General features: G+C 36.2%; 1 protein-coding gene across 5 annotated transcripts in view; it reads right to left on the bottom strand.

Annotated features, from left to right (window-relative positions):
* Window positions 1-19,224, bottom strand: part of DCL2 (dicer-like 2) — a 35,309-nt gene extending 16,085 nt beyond the window's left edge. Inside the window, exons 1-18 of one of the 5 annotated variants that reach the window (XM_090311196.1) lie at window positions 19,083-19,207; window positions 18,720-18,805; window positions 18,390-18,567; window positions 17,467-17,580; window positions 17,066-17,200; window positions 15,958-16,036; window positions 15,284-15,368; window positions 15,064-15,128; window positions 13,968-14,108; window positions 12,949-13,077; window positions 12,749-12,878; window positions 12,533-12,635; window positions 11,668-11,863; window positions 2,795-2,955; window positions 2,381-2,596; window positions 2,036-2,250; window positions 1,631-1,902; window positions 1,113-1,528 (exon numbers count right to left, since the gene is read on the bottom strand). In XM_090311196.1, the coding sequence (XP_090167322.1) occupies window positions 1,113-1,528; window positions 1,631-1,902; window positions 2,036-2,250; window positions 2,381-2,596; window positions 2,795-2,955; window positions 11,668-11,863; window positions 12,533-12,635; window positions 12,749-12,878; window positions 12,949-13,077; window positions 13,968-14,108; window positions 15,064-15,128; window positions 15,284-15,311 (2,072 nt within the window). In that variant the 5' untranslated portion in view covers window positions 15,312-15,368; window positions 15,958-16,036; window positions 17,066-17,200; ... (2 more) ...; window positions 18,720-18,805; window positions 19,083-19,207. Of the gene's footprint in view, window positions 1-1,112; window positions 1,529-1,630; window positions 1,903-2,035; window positions 2,251-2,380; window positions 2,597-2,794; window positions 2,956-11,667; window positions 11,864-12,532; window positions 12,636-12,748; window positions 12,879-12,948; window positions 13,078-13,967; window positions 14,109-15,063; window positions 15,129-15,283; window positions 15,369-15,957; window positions 16,037-17,065; window positions 17,201-17,466; window positions 17,581-18,389; window positions 18,568-18,719; window positions 18,806-18,889; window positions 19,050-19,082 lie in introns of those variants that run through there. The other 4 variants (XM_039023437.2, XM_039023436.2, XM_090311195.1 and 1 more) reach the window with 4 other exon arrangements.
* Window positions 19,225-23,223: the final 3,999 nt, after the last annotated feature.

The following is a 23,223-nucleotide window of genomic DNA, read 5'->3' as shown; positions in this document are numbered from 1 at the left end:
GGTTGTTGCCAGAAGCAGTGCCAAGGCAGAATATAGGGTCATGAGTCGGGGGATATGTGAGAAAATTTGGCTGGAAAAGGTCCTAATTGATCTTGATCAAGATAGTGACTGTCCAATGAAACTTTATTATGATAATAAAGCCGCAATAAATATCGCAAACAACCCAGTGCAGCATGACAAGACGAAGCATGTGGAAATTGATAGGCATTTCATCAAGGAGAGACTTGACAGTGGCAACATCTGTATTCCTTATATTCCTTCCAGTCAACAGATAGGAGATGTTCTTACAAAAAGGCTTCCCAGATAGACTTTTGACTTGTGTATTAGCAAGTTGAGCCTCACTGATATCTAGGCCCCAACTTGAGGGGGAGTGTTGAAAGTAGGGTTATGCCTTAGGGACATTTATATCTTTTTACTGTACTCTAGGGTTTCTTACTTTTCTATTTAAACATACAACCTCTGTGTATCCAGAGTATCAATTCTAATAAGAAAACTTCATACCGTAGTTTTTTTCTCCCTGTACTAGAGTTTTCAGCGTAACTCTATGTGTGCCCTTTTTCTCTCTCTACTCTTCCTTTTTCATCAAAAAAAAAAAGAAAAAAAAAATTCAAAAGAAATTGTTTTGGAATTGAAAGGAAGGGAAAAGATTGTGAAGAGAAAGACAACATAGAGAGAAACTGGGTAAATGAAGCTTGAAGGAAGGAAATGACCAAAGAAAGGAGGTGGAAGGGAGGGAGAAAAATTAGAGTGAGAAAAGAAAAATGAGAGAGATTTTGAGTAAAATGGATTTAGTTTTAGCATCTATGCGAGTTTGAGGGCTTATTTTTTTCACCTATCATAGTTAGGGTCTAATTTCACTTGAAAGGTTGGGGGTGCAACTTCTACACTATTAAAAGTTTAAGGGTTTAATTTTTATAATTGAAAGTGTTAAATCACCAATTGACCCAAAAACTTAAGCTAATGGGGAGAAGGTAAATTTATTATATTAACAGAAAGTTTAGGGGTGTAATTGCTACTACCACCATAATTCAGGGATAGTTTTTGCAATTTGCCCTTAATAATTTAAAGAACCTTTTAAAAGAACATCAAGAAAACAAAGATAGAGCACTTACCGCACTTTATAATACTCCTTGTAAGGCACCATTTCGTTTTTTCTAAGCTTGAGTAATGAGTTTCCATTCAGTTCTCTCAAAACACCCGTTATGCAATATACATGACCATTGTGAGGAGTATACACCAAAGAATTCTGGAGTCTGCAAATGCAAACAAGTCCGCTTTTGGTCCGTACGTCATAAGCAACACCCTTGGATGAGGAAAGACCACGATGTACGCAATATTCTCTAGAAACGAAGACAGACAGAACAGTCTCCCAACTAATCAGATCAACACCAGTTGAAGGGAGCAGAAGATAATCAACTTTAAGACTATCTCCCAAACAAATCCCGTCATTTTCACTCAACTTGTCGTCCCATGTATGGTTCAACAGAACTCTGAAAATTGTAAGTTGGAACTGCCTAGATAAAAGAACCTGGAAAAAAAAGTTAACTATGAAGTCTATATTTAAGTTGTTTCATTGATTAATGTATTAATGTTTAAATGAATCAAAAGCTTGAAAATTAAAGGAAACTACCTGCTCTGGGCTAAGCTTAATAATGCCTACATATTTAAAATTCACATCCAAGCTGCCTCTGTCAACGTCCAAGTCATGACACATGCTTTGGACTTCAGATTCAAGCTCAGTTCTCATGGCTAGCACAATGTTATGAGCTGATATATCATAATGGAAGTTCTGCTTTAATTCAATCAGGTAGCAATGATACACTACACTAGAATTATTGGGACAACAATGCACAAATTCTGCCGGAATATAAATTGGTTGTTCATCATCAAGTGGTTTATTCCCTGAACAATTTGGGTAAAATTAAGAGTTTTAATTGGTGAATTATAATGGCCACCATGTGTCTGAGGCATGAAGCGGCCATAAGCACGATGTAACTGAAACACTTAAAACCGAAAATTGACAAGACATGAATACCAATCCCTGGTGCCACAGCTTCTTCAGCAACCATGTCAGGGACAAGATTATCTGTCAAAGCACCACACTTATGAAGTTGTTTGCATGCTTCTAAACAAGCACTTTGCTTGGGATATTTAGCATCATCTTTACTGGAAAAGGTCTGCAAAGGAGAGCTCTTAGGAAGATGCAAGGTGCAAGTTTCCTTATCCCATCTTGGTGTAGGCTTAAAATAACTACAAAATAAAGAAAATAAAAGTAGGACGACAAGAAAAGAGACAGTAGAGAAACATGTAATTAACCATTCTAATTCACAAAACAAGAATGCAGTGTCATTATTCTCAAACACAATATAAAATGACTAACCAATCAGAAGGAAGGCGAGAGCAATAGAAGTATATCAAACCAACACTAGAACTTAGAGTCACAACTGCACCAGTGCTTTCAACACAAAAGGATTCGTCGTCATAATCACTTCTGAAAGGTAAGCAGGGAAGAGAGGCGTGACACAAAGATTCATTTCTCATAATTTCACCACTAGCAAGGTATCTTTGAAGTCGTGAGAGAGTGGCAAAATCCCCACTGCATACAAGTAAACCAATGAATATCAAAGAAAAATAGATAATTCTATAGCATGTAGAATTGACTGTGTATAAATACAAGATCAATATATAACCTAAAGTAATTCAACTAAAAAAATTTACAAAGCAATTACCCCTCATAGCAAAGGTAAAAAGAAAACCACAGGGTAAAACAGGTGTACGAAAGGATTCAATTTACCTCTTTACCATCAAGATGTAATCTGAATTTTTCATCCTTGCACGACCTCTAGATTGTATGAAGCTACATACTGTGGATGACGGGTCAAATCTTATAACCAAATTGCAACTTTGGACATCCAAACCCTCTTCAAGAATTGAGGTTGCAACAATGATGTTGACCTGAGAAAATGTAATTCACCTTTCAAATAAGCATTATACAAACACTAGTACGGTTGTACATACTGCTGTTGCACTCTTTTTCTTTTTCAACAGGAAACAAATTTATCAATGATAGGTGAAGAGGAAGAGAAGTTCCAGGATCCAAATCTCTCAAGGGGGAGAAAATAAAACAAAACAATCAAAGACACAACAAAGCACTAAAAAATGCCAAAATGAGCATAGCTCAATGAGCATAAATCTTATAGATCTGAGGTTCGATCCCCACCCCTATGTTGTCACAAAAAACAAAATAAAGCACTAGAAGATACATGAACCAAAAAACAACCGACCAGAGAGAGGAACCAAAAATACGTTTTGTTGTTGCACTTTGTAGACTTTAAGGACTTCATAGATCATACATATCTTCATTCTTAAGCCATTAAAGGCTTCTAGAAGTATGAGATATAATATTGGTTAAATCACAAGTTTAGTTCCTAAACTTTGAGGTTTGTGCAATGGTCCCTCAACTTTCAAAAGTGTTGATGTCTAATAGGTCCCTAAACTTCCAATTCTATTTCTAATAGGTCCATGGACTTTTAGTTTTGTGTCTAATAGGTCTCTAACAAATTTGAAATTTTTAAAAAATAATAGTGTTAAATCACTCAATGACCCAAAAAATTAAGTTAAATGGGTTATGGTTATCAACACTTTAACATCTCCTCACTTTGGGATTTGAAAATTAGTAGAAATCCCAAAAACTAGAAATCAACATTGATTGAGGAGGAAATGGCATTATAGAAGTTTGAACAGGACCTCCTATTATGATCCCATGTATCCATTGACCTAAAAGTTTAAGCTAATAGATAAAAGGTAAATTTAATTACATCAACACTTTAACAAATTAATCTATTAGATATAAAAAGGTGTATGAGTATTGATATAATATTAAAATTACCATAACCCACCAGCCAAGTATTTGGGTTGATTGGTGATTTAACATAGTATTAAAACAAGAGGTCTTGAGTTTGAACCCCAATAAAATCGTTTCCTTCTCTAATTAATATTGAATTCCACTTGTTATATCTCAACAAAATTTTAAGTCCACAAGGGAGAGAGAAAGTATTAAAGTATTGATATAATATTAAATTTGTCATAACCCACTTGCTTAAGCTTTGGGTTGATTGGTAATTTAACAATATTAATATTGTATATGTTTCGAGATCAAATACCAAACAAAACGTTTCTGTTTCATAGTATTGAAGTCAGGCTGCTCCACAACGTAACGGTTAAGGCTTACATTATTTTGGCAAGGCAGCATTGCTTAGTAGAGGGTGTTCAGGGCTTTATAGGTTAAATTCTCATGAAGGAGAAATAGTTGGAGCGATAGAACTATGCCTCATCATTTTCATTCTGGACATGTAAAGCACATTATTTTGGCAAGGAAGAAATGGCTAGGCAGAGGGAGTTAAGGGCTTCCTAGATTATGTTCTCATGAAGGTGAAGGTAGTAGGAGTGATAAATCTAAATTCCATTGATGCTGAAGATCTCCACTTTATATTTTTTTTTCCTCTACCACCCCAAAATTTTCCTTCCAGGGTTTGTTGATGTCTTATGCAGATTAGCTCAACAAGCTTGAACAAAGGAAAGGTTGAGGATTTTCTTATGACGAGAAATAGAGTCCAGCTTTCTTATTTGTAATCAATTTTTGTTAGTTGATCGTACAATCTTCTTTTGTTTGGACAGGGCAAAGTCCTCCATTAACTATAACAAGATCCTAAGCGTTGGTTTATTAGTAATTGTTAAAAATAAAAGTAGAGAAGAGAATAACAACAAGGTTACATGGAAACTCTAGTACAGGGAGAAAAACCACGATATAGAGACTTTTTCTTATTCTTTTTAATCTGATACACTGAATACGTAGAGACACACTGTATAAATAGACAGTAGGAAACCCTAGTGGTCTACACAATTACATAAACGCTCTTAGGTTAATAACCCTATTTTCAACATTCCCCCTCAAGTTGGAGCATAAATATCGACAAGGCCCAACTTGCTTACACAATAATCAAAATTTTGTCTCAGTAACCCTTTTGTAAGTACATCAGCAACTTGTTGATTTGAAGGAATATAAGGAATGCATATGTTTCCACTGTCCAATCTCTCATTAATGAAATGTTTATCTATCTCTACGTGTTTAGTTCTGTCGTGTTGAACTAGATTACCCCAGACAAACGTACAATATCCAGATGTCGATTTTCTATCAACAGCAGACCCTGCCCAGTCAGAATCAGTGTAGGCTTCAACAGATCGTTTATCGGTCTTTCTGAACATTAGGCCTTTACCCGAAGTTCCTTTCAGATACCGAAGGATACGTTCAACTACTGTCATATGATCCTCACAAGGAGCTTGCATAAACTGACTCACAACACTTACTGCATAAGAAATATTTGGTCTTGTATGAGACAAGTATATCAACTTCCCGACTAACCGCTGATACCTTTCTTTATTAACAGGAACACTATCATTCTTATCACTGAGCTTTGCATTGTACTCTACTGGTGTCTCAACAGGTTTACACCCAGTCATGCCTGTTTCTTTTAGTAAGTCCAGAGTATATTTTCATTGACAGACCGACATACCTTCTTTTAAGCGAGCCACTTCCATTCCCAGGAAGTATCTTAACTTCCCGAGGTCTTTAATTTCAAACTCTTGGGCCATCTCTGTTTTGAGCCTCGTGATCTCTGCATCATCATCCCCAGATAAAACAATGTCATCAACGTAGACAATAAGAACAATTATCTTACCTAATGTCGATCTTTTTATAAAAAGAGTGTGATCAGAATGCCCCTGAACATACCCTTGTGCTTTCACAAAAGTCGTGAACCTGTCAAACCAGGCCCTTGGAGACTGTTTCAATCCGTACAGTGACTTCCTCAATCTACACACCTTGTTTTTTAATTGACTCTCGAACCCAGGAGGGGGACTCATATAGACTTCCTCTTTAAGTTCCCCATTCAAAAAAGTATTTTTAACATCAAGTTGGTATAGAGACCAATCTTTATTCACAGTAACTGACAAGAGCACTCGGATAGTGTTAAGTTTAGCCACAGGAGAAAAAGTTTCAAAATAATCTACTCCATAGGTTTGAGTAAAGCCTCTTGCAACGAGTCTAGCCTTGTACCGGTCAATTGTCCCATCTGACTTGTATTTTATAGTAAACACCCATTTACATCCAACTGTCTTGTGCCCTTCAGGCAAAGCTACCTGTTCTCAAGTTCCATTCTTCTCAAAAGCTCTGATTTTAGTTTTTTCATTGCAACACTTATGTCATTTGGAACCACCTCAGTATCCAAACTAGTAGTGAATGCTTTGAACTCGGATGCCAGATTACTATATGTCATGTAACTATGCATAGGGTGTTTAGTACATGAACGAGTGTCTTTCCTCAGAGCTATAGGAAGATCAAGCGATGCATCACGTTCTTTCACCTCTCCAAGCTCCTCACTATCTATGTATCAGAAATGTCAGTAGTATCCTCCACATCATCATTAGCAAAAATCATTTCATTCTCTGCAGTTTCCCCTTCTGTCACTCTTTCAGTATTACTGTTTCCTTCTCCCTTGTCTTGCCTGCCTTCATCAGTCTCCATACACATCAACATCAATAATTTCAGGAATATACGTACCTGGACCTGATGGTGGGTCTGGCTCCTATATTGGAGCCGGCAGTTCTGGTTCGACAAGTGACACTGCTTCCTTCCTGAGATTCTTCCTATAGTAAGTTTTCCAAGGAATTTGGTTGGTAGGAAGGACCAGACTGTCATGCTTAGAACTAGGTTTAGACAAGGTTTGAATGGAAGCTGACTCTAAAGGAATAGCATAAGATGACCAATTAGTCTCTTCATTCATGTTCTCCCCCTGAAGATGACTAACAGGGAAAAATGACTGATCCTCGAGAAAGGTGACATCCATGGAGACATAGTACTTACGAGATGACGGGTGATAGCACTTATGTCCACGTTGATGGAGTGGATATCCAACAAAGACACACTTCTGAGCACGAGGAGTAAATTTTGTGCGGTTTGGACCATAGGAGTGAACAAAAGCAACACAACCAAAAACCCGAAGAGGAACATCAGAGATCAATCGAGTAGTTGAAAAGGACTCTTTAAACAATTCTAAAAGAGTATGAAGATTAAGAATACGAGAAGGCATCTGATTAATGAGGTGGGCAGCAGTGAGAACTGCATCTCCCCATAGGTATGATGGAAGAGTGGCAGATAACATAAGAGATCGGGCTACTTCAACCAGATGACGATTTTTACGCTCCACTACTCCATTTTGTTGCGAAGTGTAAGCACACGAGCACTGGTGGACAATACCCTTAGAAACAAGAAAATCCCTAAATGAGGTATTGAAAAATTCTCGCCCATTATCACTTCGTAAAATCCCAATCTTTGTTTTAAACTGAGTTTCGACAGTTGTATAAAATTATTAGAAAACAGATGACACTTCAGATTTGTCAGTAGAAGGAAAACCCAGGTAAGGCGAGTGTGATCATCTATAAATGTGACAAACCACCGTTTTCCAGGGGAAGTAGTAACTGGTGAGGGACCCCATATATCACTGTGAACAAGGGAAAAAGGACTCGAGGGTTTGTAAAGCTGAGACCGGAAAGAAACACGATGTTGCTCGGCACGAATACACGCATCACAATTTAAAGAAGAAGTATTAACATTGCGAAATAAATGTGGAAATAAATACTTCATATATTGAAAATTCGGATATTCTAAACGGAAATGACACAACATAAAGTCATTTTCAAAAACAGAGAAATTTAAAGACATAAACCCAGTTTGATGATCATCTCTAGAGGAAGCTTCTTCAGAAAGGAAGTATAGTCCCCTATCGTGTCGGGTAGTGCCAATCGTCATCCCCGATTTCAGATCCTGAAACAAAACGAAATCAGGTGAGAAAATTGTCTTACACTTCAAATCTCTTGTTATTTTACTGACAGACAACAGATTATATGATATTTTAGGCACATGTAAGGTATCACGCAGAATTAAACCGTCAAACGAAGAGATATTGCCTTTCCCTACAACAAGGACAAAAGACCCATCTGCAATGCAAATACGCTCATTACCAACACTTGGGTTACATGACATAAACAATTCTGAAGAACTTGTAAGATGATCTGTGGCCCCTAAGTCCACAATCCATGGCTTTTTACCATTTATACTAATCAGGCCAAAAGAAGAGAAATTACCTGACTATGCAATTGCACTCACCCCAACCATACTCAAGTTGTACTTACTGTCAACGTTAGATTGCTTCTGAGTCTGTTCATCTACTGAGTCACTTACCAGGGCACGACTAGTATTAGATTTGTCATGAAACTATCGTCGCCTGCTGTTTGGGGGCTTCTCGTGCAATTTCCAACACTGGTCCTTTGTATGAGCTTCTTACAATGTTCACAAACAGGTGGGGATTTTTTATCACCATCATCACTAGACGACTTTGCGACGAAAACGGCTGCATCAGTTGTAGGAATGGGATTATTCATGGCGCACAACCAATCCTCTTCCAGCCGTATTTCAGAGCAAACTTCTCTGAGTGAAGGAGTAGGGCGCTGGCCCAATATCCGACTACGGACACCATCAAATTTAGGGTTTAATCCAGCCAAGAACACGTACACACAATCTGCCTCTTCAATTTTCAAGAATTGGGCCCCATCTTATGCATAGTTCCAAACAATCTCCCGACATAGGTCCATCTCTTGCCACAGCATTGATAGTTTGTTAAAATAAGAAGGAACATCCATGGATCCTTGTTTGCATTCATGGACCTGTTTGTGGATCGTATATAGCCGAGAGGCATTCTGTCTTTTTTAGTATAGAACTTGCGATGCCTCCCAGATATCCTTGGCGGTTGCAACATATGGTAGTAGTCTTCCTATTTGAGGTTCCATACTATTCACCAAAATGGAACATAACAGCGAGTCTTCTCCTTTTCAGATTTGTTCTTGTGGATCGCCTGGAGTTGGCTTTGGAATTTCCCCTGTCAAGTACCCAAACTTGTGACGCCCTTCCAAGGCCATTCGAATTGATTGGGACCAGGAGAAATAATTCTGGCCATTTAATTTTTCCCCTACAAGAAATCCTGCAGAATTGCCCATCGAATCAGATAAGTAGGAAACATTTGGCAAAACGGGGAACGAGTTTACCGGATTCTCTGAATAAACTGGTTGAATCGGATGGGGATTTGCACTGAACATTGTATCCAAATCTGAAATCTGTTGTTGCAGGTAAGCCAACCGTTGTCTCACATCGTTTGGGTAATGGATCGAACTACAAGCGGCTGGAAACGGGGCCGCCACTATCGGCTGGAAGGACGCCGCCGGTTGGAAGGAGGTCGCCGGTCGACTGGACTGCTCAAGATGGCCAGCTCGTTGCTCCTTGCAAACAGAAAACGAACGGGCTGGATCTGCAAGATTCGTGTTTGGCGCCACTCCTTGCAAACAGATGGGCTTGTCATGGAAGAATAGGCCGGTGCGAAACCCACTGGAGCAGAAGTCTGCGAAGATCTGGAGCGAAAGTCGACGGCTTCTGTCTGACCTTCGAGGATTTGCCCGGGTTCAACACGGAATGACCCGATTCTACCCGGATCGGAGCGACTCGTCTGTCTTTCGCGGTTGAACCCAATCGCGACCGGATCTCCTTCGTGAGTTCAGCTGGGTTCTGCGTGGAGAAGCCCAATCGGCGCGACTGGATCTCCTTCGCAGGTTCGGCTGGGTTCTGCGTGGAGGAGCCCAATCGGCACAGTCTGGTGCGGTGGTCCCACTGACGGCGACTCTCCGTCGACTGCAACTGGACGGCAGAAAGTAACTCCGATAGGGCTGCTTGAAAACACTCCTTCACAGCCGCTCGAATAGCCGTTTTCATGTCAAAACTCGAAGATCCATCAGCAGAAGATGATTGGGGTTGGTTCTCTTCCATAACGGCTAGGGTTTCGTCACCTAGCTCTAATACCATGTTAAAAATAAAAGTAGGGAAGAGAATAACAAGGTTACGTGGAAACCCTAGTACAGGGAGAAAAATCACGATAGAGAGACTTTTTCTTATTCTTTTTAATCTGATACACTGAATACACAGAGACACTGTATAAATAAACAGTAAGAAACCCTAGGGGTCTACACAATTACATAAACGCCCCTAGGTTAATAACCCTATTTTCAACAGTAATATTAGTGGTAAAAATCTACATAAGTTGAAACAATTTATTGTTCTTATTATCGTTTTTCTTCAATCCTTTCTTGTATTGGATCTTTCCCCAACGTTAGATAATGTGAGGGTACTAATTAGGGGTATATGGATAAGATTACTATAATATTAGTATGCCATAGTAGTAACTCGCTAGAGGATGTTAGGGAGAGAGACCTTAGAAGGGTGTAGATCATTTTAGAGAGAGTTTCCATTGTGGGACTTTGGGAGATAGAGATATCCCTCTCGAAAGGCTATTGGTATAATGTAACTTCTCTTGATATTACAATATATTACTAACAATTGGTACCCTAACTATTGGTACCAGAACATGTTCCTAGGAAGATTGAAAGAAAAAATGGCGCAAGGAAAATTAGAAGAGAGGATGGACGACATCGAAAGAGACATTGTTGAGATCAGAGGTATGTTGTAGTCCATGAATCAAAATATCGAGCGATCAACAATAGGAATTCGTGAGAACCAACGATCAACGGAAGAAACAAAGAAACCCTTTGTGGCGGCAAATTCGAAATTGCATCCTCATTTGTGGAAGGTTCACAAAAATTGGAAGGCACTAAGGGAGAAGGGAAAATTCAAAATGGAAAACTCCAAATCTGAGTCAATTGAAAGCTCCTCGCAAAAGCAAAAGATGGGGAAGGAAAGTGGTGAATCAAAATGGGAGGAGAATCGGTTGGAATCATGGAATTTGGTGGAAAAGATTAGATGGAACATTCATGGGGAAGATGAAGAAGTCGAGAAAGAAAGCAAAAAAAGAATGTAAACGGTCTCATGATCAAAAGAGTGACGAGCGAGGAGATGAAAAAGAATGAAAGAAAGAAGAAAAATAATATTGGCGAGAAGGAAAGGTGGCAGCAGACAAGGAAACAAAGGAGGAAGGACCTATTGGCGACCACCAGTGGCACAGGAAGCAAAAGGACAACAAAATCACATACCACCACAAAGACGGAGGACTGAGTGAAGGGTCGGTTGCTTCTAGATGTAGTAATTGGCAAGGGAACAACTCCCATGAATGGGTGTGCCAATAAAGATGAAGGGTTGCAAATCTGGGAGAATTCCTTATCGTAGAATGTGGATCTTCTTTTCGAACATCTAGAAAAATCCAAACAACTCAGCATTTGAAAGTTGGCCTACTTTGGTTGGATGTTAAGCGTTTTAGTTTGTTATTTTATTCTGGTGCTCAACCTCCAACAACTATGGAAGTAGTGGTGGAAATGTTGTGCGGCTGAGTGAGACAACCAAATGATCGGAAGAACATTGTCAGACCGTGAACCACGGCGAACATGTAAACAGTGATGAAAATGACCATCCATGAAGGAGTTGCATAAAAAAAGAGTGGCAATAAACGAAAAAGAAGAAAGAAAGAAAGTAATTAAAGAATTAGATTCAGGTTATTTCAAATACTAAATAAAAGCATAATAGTAAATGGAGGTTAAAGATAAAGAAAAGCATACCTTGCCACAACGAAATTCTTCCACAATTTCATTTTGTTTCTTCTTTGTTTGGGTTTGCAGCCCAGAGTTCGATCCAGCTATATATTTGGTCTTCCAGCAAGTGTGTTTTGGGAGCAATGAGCTCAGTAGAGTTTGAAGAGCCACAGCAGTGACAATTCTTTCAACAAATACTATACATCTTATATCCTCGATCGACCTATCAAAAAATGCCATCTCACATCAATCAAGAAATCTATAATCAAATCTTTCAATAAGAACACAAAAATGAATGCACCAAGGGAAAGCTGATAGATGGTGGCTTGAACAAAGTTGGTTCAGAACATTCAAAACATGACTGCCAGCATCGATGACGATAGATCACCAAGGGTGGAGTGAAAGAAGTTGCCTCCTTTTGGTTCATTGTAGATTAAAAATTATATGGAATTATAGTACTATCTCTACTTTGCCAATCTTAATCAAAATTGAAATGATACACACACATATTACAATACTTGTTTGTTTGTTTTCTTTCTTCTTTTCTTCTTTTCTTTTTTCTTAATGAAAATGATATTATATTAGAAAAAAATAAAAAGAGAAAAGGTAAGATTTCTGCCCGTTTCTGTAAAAATTCACTAGCTCTGCCCATGGAGCAGGGACAGTTATGTTTATAGCATTTAAATAAGTATAACATATATACATGTAAATGTAACATCAGTTTCACGAATAAGATTTATTCATGTCTCCAATTACCTGCAAAATTCCCAATGCTACAGAGAAAATTGGAATCGGAACGGATACAGCAATTGAATTCATAAATTGAAAAGAAAGAAGTTTTCAACACAAAAAACAACAGTGATGAGGGAAGCAACCTTGCACAAACAGATACCTGTATTCAAGTAGGGATGCAATGAGACAAACAACTTTTGCAGTCATAAGACCTGCAGCCATATCAGCCTCAACATTATCACCAATAGATCCATTGGGACATCCTGCAAGTAGATATTTTTATAATATTTTTTTGAAAAAAAAAAAGGAAGAGGTGAGGATAGGAAACACTCTAATATGTGTACCAATTCATCATACACTGTGGAACACAAAGTACCTGATTTTAAAGGATTAGCAAGTAGCTTCAAGGCTTCATAACAGAAACTTTTCAATATTGCCTCACCAAAAATATCCAATGTTTCCAATTGAGAAAAATCATCTTCCATCCATGATAAAGACTCAGCAGCCTGTTCAGCAATGCAAGTCAAGTGATGCCAGAAATGCTACGCATCAAACCAAAACAATAGAAACACATACCTTCCAGGTTAACCAAAGGCCAAGTTCATCTAAGCAATACATCAAAGCCAAAAAAGCTTTTGATATCCGTTTCCTAGTCGGTTCTACCTTGGAAGGATTGAGATCTGGATTCTCCAGTGAGTGTTCATGCTGCAAATCATACACAGTCATAAGCATCAAAAGTCCAACTGAGAACTATATCTACTGAATAAGAGATGGGCCTGCTTAAACATAATATTTTTACAGTAGAAAAAAGTTCTGTAAACTCAAAATTATGTTGGCACGTTCTAAAGACAGTTTTTAATAATATTTATATGTTATCAATTATATTCTTGGTTATTTTCTAATGCTATCCAACAGAAAATATGAGAGAGTTTGCAACATTGATAAAATGAATACATTATTCAATAAAAATAAAAAAAATAAAAAATCTTGGTGTTTCTTTTTAAAAAATGAATTACAATACTCAATATAAAAAACTCAAACTTCAAAATTATCTCCGACCACAGAACAGCTATTAGGCTTCATTTTCAAATAAAGCTATAAGAAAAACTAAGATTCTCATTGATCATCTTGAACAAAAGAAACTAAAATGGATGAAAGCTAAGAATGGAGTGGAGAATGAAAGAAGGAAGAGGAGAAAGGAGAATTTTTCTTTTAAGTAGAAATGGAATACTATCTTACAATTTAAGTTAAATTAAATTTTGAAAACACCGATAAAAAGAGTATTTTTGAACAATTTTCTGTAACGAAGCTAAGAATAACTAGTAATCATACTAAAAAATAGTTTCTCACAAACAGCATCAAAATTATTATCTAAATAACACTGCATCTGAATTTTGATGATATTGATTCAGTTACACTTTCTATTTAGTAGTTCCCAAAAGACAGCACAATATAGACAACTTCGAATGAAAGTACACATTTCTTCTATCCATTATAGAGCAACATTTTTATTGAATCACATACCACAAATATAATACTAGTTTGATTGATCAACTTTAATTGTACAAATAAAATTATGCACATGAAATATACACCTTTAATTTCAAAACCTTCAATTCCTCTGCTAATTGCTCATATAACGCATATGGAATGTCCTTGTGAATATAGAATTTGAACTTCGGAGTAGACATAGGCACAAAATTAGCCACCTCAGATTCACTAGAACAAGTATACACCTTCAAAATAAAAGAGATGATCTTACTACTCAATAAGAAAATAATTAAAGAAAAAGAAGAGGGGAAGGAGGAAACAATTCACAAGCACTTAGAAAGACCAACTCTTTGAAAAAAGTACAACGCATGCTAAAATGACAAGGATGGAGAGAAATCCCCCAAAACTGTAACAAAAATGAAATAAACTTCTTATGAAATTATTAAAAAAATAATCAACATGGGGAAATTACAACAATTTGCAAATACATAAGTAATTTCTAGCAATACTTATTTTTATGTAACTATTATTCTCTTTTGGTTGATACCAATTAGAGCAGCGTTTCTAAGCTACCTTAATTTAGAAGCAATCTCTGGCTCCCATTTCCACCTTTTCTTTTCTACTTTTTTTACTATCAATGCAACGTCCTATGTCTTAAACCAAAATAGATTTTAGAAGAATGACAAATAACTCCCAAAAAGATATGATCTGAAAGTTCAATTATTTTTTATTATTTTTTATTTTTTTATATCCGTGGTGTCCGGGCCAGCTTACGGGCACCTCGACTAATCTCATAGGACAACTCCACTTGACCCTGCAACATTTGGATGCTAAGAACATAAGATATTAAATTATATTTTCAACCAAACTCCTATTATCAATTCCTAGCAGACTCTTGTCGTTGAGTAGTAGAAACAAAATATGACAAAGTTTGGGGCACAATCGTCCTCTGGAATCTGCACAAGAGGTGCCCCTAAAAAGAACACAACCTCTGTGAAGTGAGGCACATAAGATGTAAGAATAATAGTATATTAAATGTTTGGGTATAAAGGTTAATGCATGCTAATAAGAGTATGATATGTTATTAAACTGCACATATATTTTGAAGCATGTCTTTCACATCACGAAATCCCCAATTGAGCCATCAATGGTAAATTACCAAAAATGTTCGGTAAACTAATGCAACACTTTAGTACTGACCTTTGAATTCATCAAGGACTCAAGTTCTCGTATATATTGCCAATAATTCGACTTTGAATTGCCACCTAACAATGCCCCACCACCCCCAATAAAAACCAGGAAAAGGAAAAGCATATTAAGAAACAACTTTTATTTATCACAACCTCAGAACCCCAAAGAAAAAAAGGAAATAGTAATGGATAATTTGTAAGGAAAAACAAAAAAAATGAGCTTGAAATACCCTTTGACTTTATAGGAGAAGCAGTCATTCCAAATATTCTGGGAAGATCAGATTTACCAAGAGATAACTGCCGGTGATAGAACTCCTGAAAAGTGCATACACTTGCAATTAAATATATATAGATAGATAAATATATATATAGAGAGAGAGAGAGAGAATTGTGTAAACTATCTAACTAATATTTTAAAAAACTTTTAAGGCTTACACCTTGAGACCCCTCTTAAGGAGAGACTCAAATTATTAACCTTCATTCATGCTTACGCCTTCTCTGAATCAGTTGACACTAACTTGACATATAGATGAGGCTTCCACCTCTCATTTGATCATAAGAGGCTTACTTGTCTTACAGATGAGGTTTACACCTCCATGAGATCACTAAGGTTTGGGGTATTTATGTCTCAGCCAATTCTCAAAATATATGGAAGTTTATGCATGTAATGCCAGTAAATAACGAGTTGCGGAAAAGGAAACTGTTACTAATTTTAAAAGACTTGTTAGAATCATTACATACCTTGTCCTAATTTTAAAAGACTTGTTAGAATCATTGCGGAAAAGTGATAATTGATAGATGTCAATTTTTTCTGTACTTTGGGTAATCATTAAGTATAGCAGAACCTAATTACTAATTTTTACGAATTTTATTAATGCATTTTCAAAAAAGTTGAGGCTCACACCTCGTCCTATCTCAGAATTCCTCAAAGCTTACTCTTCCTTTGCTCCTTCAATAAAAAAGGTTTCATGGTACCCTTGGGCCTGGCAAAATGTTGAGTTTAACCAACAATCGGATTTGGATAGTTCAGTTAGTAAAAGATATCATTGCATTTGTTGGGAGATATGACTGTGAGAGACATAAATGTAAGAATATTTTTTATGTTTGGTTTAAAGTTGAATTATGTAATTATTATTGATCTAAAGCATGAACTTTCTCAACATATTTTCTTTGTTTCATATTCTAGAGGGGATATTTTTTGTAAATTTATTTCAATAAGAGGGAATTCCTTATCCTCTATATCTTTATATTTATATATTAACAAAATCTGCATTCTCTTCTGAACTATTACAACATACAAGGATATGATTTATGTCAAAATCCATAATGCTGGTGCATATTATAATTCCTCTAAATTCTATAATCGGTTAAACTAACATACATATCTATAAAATTGGCATGTTATCTTTCTGGTTGCCTAAGAAGCACAAACACTTTAGTTTAGCTAAAGTATCTATGACTGACACATGAGGGACACTTGGACACTCCAACACTTGTTGACACATATTCAACACTTGTTAGTACAATGACTGTGTTAAACACTCGTGGTACAAAGTCAATATAGGTCCGACATTTATTAGACATAAATCAAAAACTCGACTTCGAATAAATTTAGAGAGCAAAATACATCAAACTCATCGTTTAAGAATATACACGCATAATCTTACTAACTTTGAATTTCCCTATCGTACAAAAAAAAAATTGTATATTTTTAAAAATGTGCATTTTAGTAGACATGTCATTGCCATGTCTGTGTTCAAGATTATTGAAAAATGGTGTGTCAATGTGTCCACATCATGTCGTATATGTGTCTCGTTCTCGTATCCATATAGGTGCTTCTTAGCAGGTGGCTAAAAGATTAAACTCTAAACAAATATGCGTAAAAAGGTGAAGAAGTTTGTGGTTGAAGATAGGAAAGAGAAAGTACAATGAGAAAATATTTCCAATAATAAAAAAACCTATATCTATTTTATCCAAGTATCCTCAAAATTAGACAGTATGATAAAAATTACCGTCATAATACACGCATAGGGGTGTTTGCCTCTGGCATGATGGCATTCATCTACTATTAAGACCTTTATCATGCTTAGATGAAAGAAGCTATGCCTCAAGCCACTTAGCAAAATTGCAGGAGTCATCACAAGGACCTAATATGTTGAAAATATATCAGAAAAAAAAATGTTAGCAGTAGCATGAAAAGAGTAGACAAGAATTTAGAAGGCATGTTATATAAATGGAAGATGACATTAACATGAAATAGCCATTAAGCGAGCAGTCTATAGTATTGTATTAGACATTTCAGTAGAAGGAAAAAAATAATTTAAAAAAATGGAGTATATGTCAACAACTAATGAATGAACAGTTAATATTAAAAATAAAATGGGCAATGTCCACATGAAAAGATACACATTACCTCATATTTTTCAATTTCTCGCTTCCAAATAGCACCATCCCAAAAGTCTATCCCCATATCTCCATAATACAAACCAACACTCAAGTCCGTATGCAACTTCAGAGCTTCAGCTTGCTAAAATTAGAAGAATGGACGAAACTGTGAGTGGTGGCAAAATGAACCTCCAAACTAAAACATTAATCAAAATGTTTGCTTAGTGTTTCCCATAATCCTTCCGGGAATCTCTACCTTTTTGTTGAAAAATGAATAATCATGTCCAAAATTAGTATCTCTAATTAACATCAAGAACCAGCAGATTATTAACATCTAATTCACAATAAAAAGACATTTCCTTCATTCTTTCGATGAACTTGAGAAACCTCCCTAATCCAACAGGAAGAATTTGATTTTAAATTTCACCAGGCCAAATGGTCCTATATCCATAGATAATTATTACAAATTTGCTTATATTAGAAATAGAATCTGAACATAGAAAAAACTGCATCTGTGAAGAAGAGAGTCCAAAATACTCTAGACCGCCTTTTATTCAGTTGCAGTTGGACTACGGAAATCTGGACTGCTAGAGCTTCCATTGCAATGGGTTCAATTTCACTGATGTTTCCTGAAGATGTAACTACGTCACTCTAGATCCACAGAACCCTAACAGGCTCCATTTGGTTGGAGAGAAATAACAGTAGTATTTTGTGTGATAAGTATAGATATCTTAGTCACTTTTTGGTCTTGAACAAGCACATCCACTTATTGGACTGTGCTTAATAATTTCCCATGTAACTACTCCATATATTATGTAACCCAAAATAAGGATGATTTGTTTAGTTCCCCACAGTTGACCGTGCCATTTGTGATCACTTTGATTATTAATGAAAGTTATTGTTTATGTTTCTCCCATGTAGAAAATAGGGAGAGAGAGAATCTGTGCATACTTGAGTGACCAAAACAACTTGTGGAACTAAGAAAACAGCAATGAAGTGTGAAGGTTTGCGTAGTTGATGAGCAAAGCTGCGCAAAAGCATGATGGCAATCAAAGTCTTTCCAGAGCCAGTTTCTAAAAACACTATCGTGTTCTGTTTAAGTGCTTTTTCCAATCCTTCCAACTGATAACTGCAATAATCACCCATCATAAGATACAAGGAACAATGCTAACTTCAACAATCCAACAAACAAAAAGGAAGAAGCCTTCGAAAGCTTCTAATAAGATAAAGGAAAAGTTAAGCATAATGGAGCCAAAAAGAAAACATTGCACACAACAAAACCTTCTGACAAATGGCAGAGGATCAGCCACTAGCTCTCCGTTCTCGATTTCCATATTCGACGCCATCCCCTGTTGTTAACTGCACATCTGTAAACACATTGTTTATCGCTTAGAAGAACCAAAAACAATGCACAATGCACAATGCCGATGAAAACTGAAAACCCCACTGACCCAGAAACAGATTCGAACTGAAAACGAAGAACCAAAGAGCATTAAACAGAAACAGAAGGGAAATATCAGAGAGAATAAGAGCCAAAGAAATTCAAATGGGTATTCGAGTAGAGTTCAGGGAATGAAATTAGTGAAAAGGTCGACAGAAAATCAAAAAGTTAAAACAAATAACCAATGAGAGATGGGAACTTACAGAGGAGGAATTGAAGGAAACTTCGAGGAAACAATCAAAGGAAAGCAAAAAGGCGCAGTGGGTTCGTCTTTTTCCAAATAACAGGTCCCAATGGTTGAGTTGAGGCCAAAAGTGAAGGCCTCAACAGTTATTGCTTACCTACAACACTACTTAATACTTTATTCGTTATTTATAGATAACGCATTAAGTATTTATTATTTTTTATCTATAATATATATATCTAAATATATATCTATAGAATCTTTTTGGACAATATTATCCTTCACTTTTTACTTAATACCTACTTAATCCTCCTTTTAATATTCATATAAAATATGAATTCAAAAAACTCATTATTAATCTCTCACTCCAATTTAGAAATGTTATTTTAATTGTTATTTTCAAGTATTAAATAAATTAATGTAGGGGTTATTTTCAAATATAGTAAAATAAATTTTAAAATATTTTTTTAATATGGCAAAATATCATGGTCTATATTTTACTATATTTGAAAATATTTTCAGTAATTTTGTCATTTAAAATAATTTTCTTAATATATTGTTTTGCTTAATTTCTCAAATGTATGTATGAAATTTGTTATTGAAAATTTTTTTTTTTTTTTTTTTTGCATAATTCTTTTCAAAATCATTTTGTAAAAATATCATACAATTTATTTTCTAAAAAATGTCAAATCTAATATATTATTTTAACCATTTTTTTGTATATTCAATCGGTCGATCTTTAATCTTTGTAAGACTTGAATGTACCCATCACATTTTGTGATAATTTGTATTCTGCCATCAAGGTTAACCACGCCTTCTTTCGGATAGAATACAAATTAATCACTAAATATGATATACCTTTTAGCCTTTCAAGGATAAAAGAGACTTCTGATTCAAAATTCTTGGAATGTTAGTTTAAGATCATGACTAAAAGTCATACCTTTGAAGAAAATCTTAACTTTCATGCTTCATTTCCCCCAAGACTCTAGAGAGAGAGACTACTCCCTAGAGAGAAAAATTGATGAAAAGCTTAGCTTGAAGGCTCTGATACTATTTTGGGTCAAGATCGAGTGCTACCTATAGAATTGTTATTAGGCCTCCGCCTACTAGCAATTCCGATAAAATTTTGACACGCGTCCCAACAAATAGAGATTACATAATTGAAATTTTTCAAAGGTGGCTGATAGGACAGGACCCTTGTCTGGCATTTTATTCTTTTGGAATCTTTCTTTTTTAAAAAAGATAAGACTACGATAAGATTTGTCGGTGGGACAGGACCCCACTTGACCTTATGTCATCATAATGGGAAAAGTAATAATAAAGCAATAAAGCACAAAACAATAATAAAGCAATAAAGGTAAATAGATGGGATATGTCTGCATTATCTTCAAGCACGCTTGATAAAATCTTCAATTGATAGCTATTGATGATGTCACCTAGTTTCTCCTTAATGGCCTTGATTAGAACGACTATTGAATATATCTACCGTATCAACTTTTTTTAGACTACGATCCATGGTCTTATTCTTTCAACTGCCCCGCCTATTTTAATTGCCCAACTAATCCTTATGAGTTAATGGGATATGTCATTTTTCTCACAGTGATCTGTCCGAGCTTTCCAATCTTCAGCTAACCACTATGGTCGGTGGGTGGTTAATCCACTTCAAAAACATATTATCTCCATCATCTTTGCCTCAAATGTAGATTCTTTTGAATGGTGATAATAGTTGCAGACTGATTACACACCTTTTGTACAAAAGTGATTTAAATAATTTACATAATTTTAAATTTAAATAAACATTTGAGTCACTATTTCTTAGACTAATTTGGTTGTGAGTCTAAAAATGGGTCATTGATGTCATAATCGGCGAAGGGATCAAAATCATCTTCGTCGTCTTGGACTTCATTATTTACTGATGCAGAAGAATTTGCATCTTCTTGAGTTTCGTCATGGTCTGATAATTGTCTGACGACTGTATTAAGAACTGAAGTAAAATCAGCGTGTGATCCTACTTCAGCGAGAAAACTCGTGATTGAATTTTTTGTCAAAGTAAATTGTTCATCTTCTTGACGAGATAGATCTTGTAGATGAACATTGGCTTTGAACCAAACGTTTAGCTTTGTCGCTTCTAGGAGAGAGTAGTCAAACTTTTCCCACCACTTGATCCTTAGTGCTTTGCTTAAGGCTTTAAAATTTTCATATGGTTCTAGTTAGAAATTCCAACAAAAGATCCACTGAATTTGAAAATATAATGCAAATTTAAACGTCTTTGAAAGAGGAGACACGTAGATACTATTTTGAAAAAAGGTGGTAAGACCTTTGGACTTCTACTAGGAAGATTTCTTCTGATAGTCCAAAATAGTTCCATCATGATTGAAACCAATTTGGAAAATGCATTTTGTAAGCTTGCTTACAAAATGTCACAAACCAAGAATGGTTGTATGCTTAAAACCAGAAAATATATACCGTGCTCGCATGTAGTCACGGTATGTATATGTTTGAGGTTTGAAGGGTTTTGAGAATTTCTTTGTTACAAACATCCCTTGATTCCAGTAGGATGGAGTTAGTACTTTGAATATTCTCAATTTTGAGTATACGATTTTTGAAGGATTGAAACGATCCAGAACATGAGTAATTTCCACGAATTTGGTGTCCACCAAGATGAATTCGTAGAAAGTTCTTGTGTTTTTATACATCTTCTGGAAGATAGTTGAATCCGTGAGAGAATACTTGAGAACAGACTTCTTGAATGGATGGTTCGTCAAACTCTAGCTCGATCGTTAGAGCGACCATTGTTGTTTTAGTGAAATATCCTAAAATTGGTGGCCTCGGTTGGAAAACCTTTGGCTTTACCACTTGAGAAAATGTTGATGAGTTTTTGGGAATTAAATTTGAAGATGGCCTCATGGATCTCTTATTTGAGTTGTTTGCTCCCGAAGGACGTAACAGTGTTGTTGAGGGTTGAGAAGGCAGGCTTAAGGATCCTGACTGGATTGAAAGTGTCTTTTGAGCACTGCCTTGACGCCTTTTAGACACTACTTCAAAGTCGATGTCCATGGTATAATTGTATGCACTCATGAGAGATGGTGCACAAGATTGAGAGATGGGTTGTTTGCCCTTTGAAATACTAGCCTTGGAAGGGCTAGCCTGAATGCTCTGCGTCAGCCGAGGCCACCTTGGTGGCCAAAGACGGCCGGGAGGTTCCATGAGTCTTTAGCAGTTTTTTAGAGAGATATTTTTTAGGAGGTTGTTCTCTTGAGAGGTGTTCTCTGCTTAGATAATTAGCAAGAGAGTTTTTCGTGCCTTTTATAGACTCAATTTATCAAAGCAGGATAAGATTTCCACAATTGGATAAGCTTTTTCATCCATTAGCGATAAGCATGAGATGCCTTTTGCTAAAACTTTTATTGATTGGACTGCTCGAGTATGCTCGTTCGTCCATGGTTTTGGGTTCTTTTTCAATCTCTCGAGGGAGACAGATGGTACGAGGTCTTTGATAAAGTCTCCAATATAATTTACACATCCAAGAAAGCGCTGGAGCTGTGTCTTGTCTTGAACAGTTTCTGGAAACTTATCCACGAAATCTAGTGATCATTGGATTGATTTGATTATTCCTCGATTAATGTCATAACCAAGAAATCTAATTTTCATTTGAAACAATTTGATCTTTGGTAAAGACTCCACAAGACCATTTGTCTTAATAATGTTGGAGAACACTTGCAAGTGCTTAAAGTGTTATTCAATTGTATTTGAGAATACCAAGACATCATCTATATAGACGATAGTGAAATCCTGATATTTGTTGAATATGTCATTCATGACATTTTGAAAGTATAAAAGAGCATTTTTTAATCCAAATGGCATGACGTTCCATTGGTATTGTCTGAAGGGACGTTGAAGGTAGTTTTATATCTGTCCTATGCAGATACTTGGTTTTGCCAAAATCCAGATTTCATATTGAACTTTGAGAAAACCTTGGCTGAGGTTATTCTTTTTGATAAATCGTGTCGATTAGGAATGGGATACCTAATCCATTTGAGAGCCTTGTTAAGGAGTTTATAGTTGATTATCAATCTCGGAACTCCTCGTTCCTTCCCAGCTTGATTATTGACGTAGAAGGCCGCACAGGACCATGGGCTTTTTTATGGGCTAATAAGCCC

The sequence above is a fragment of the Benincasa hispida genome, chromosome 2 (genome assembly GCF_027475165.1).
Source record: "Benincasa hispida cultivar pf3 chromosome 2, pf3_genome.v1.1, whole genome shotgun sequence".
In the NCBI taxonomy this organism is placed as follows: domain Eukaryota; kingdom Viridiplantae; phylum Streptophyta; class Magnoliopsida; order Cucurbitales; family Cucurbitaceae; genus Benincasa; species Benincasa hispida.
This window is presented reverse-complemented; position numbering and strand designations above follow the sequence as displayed.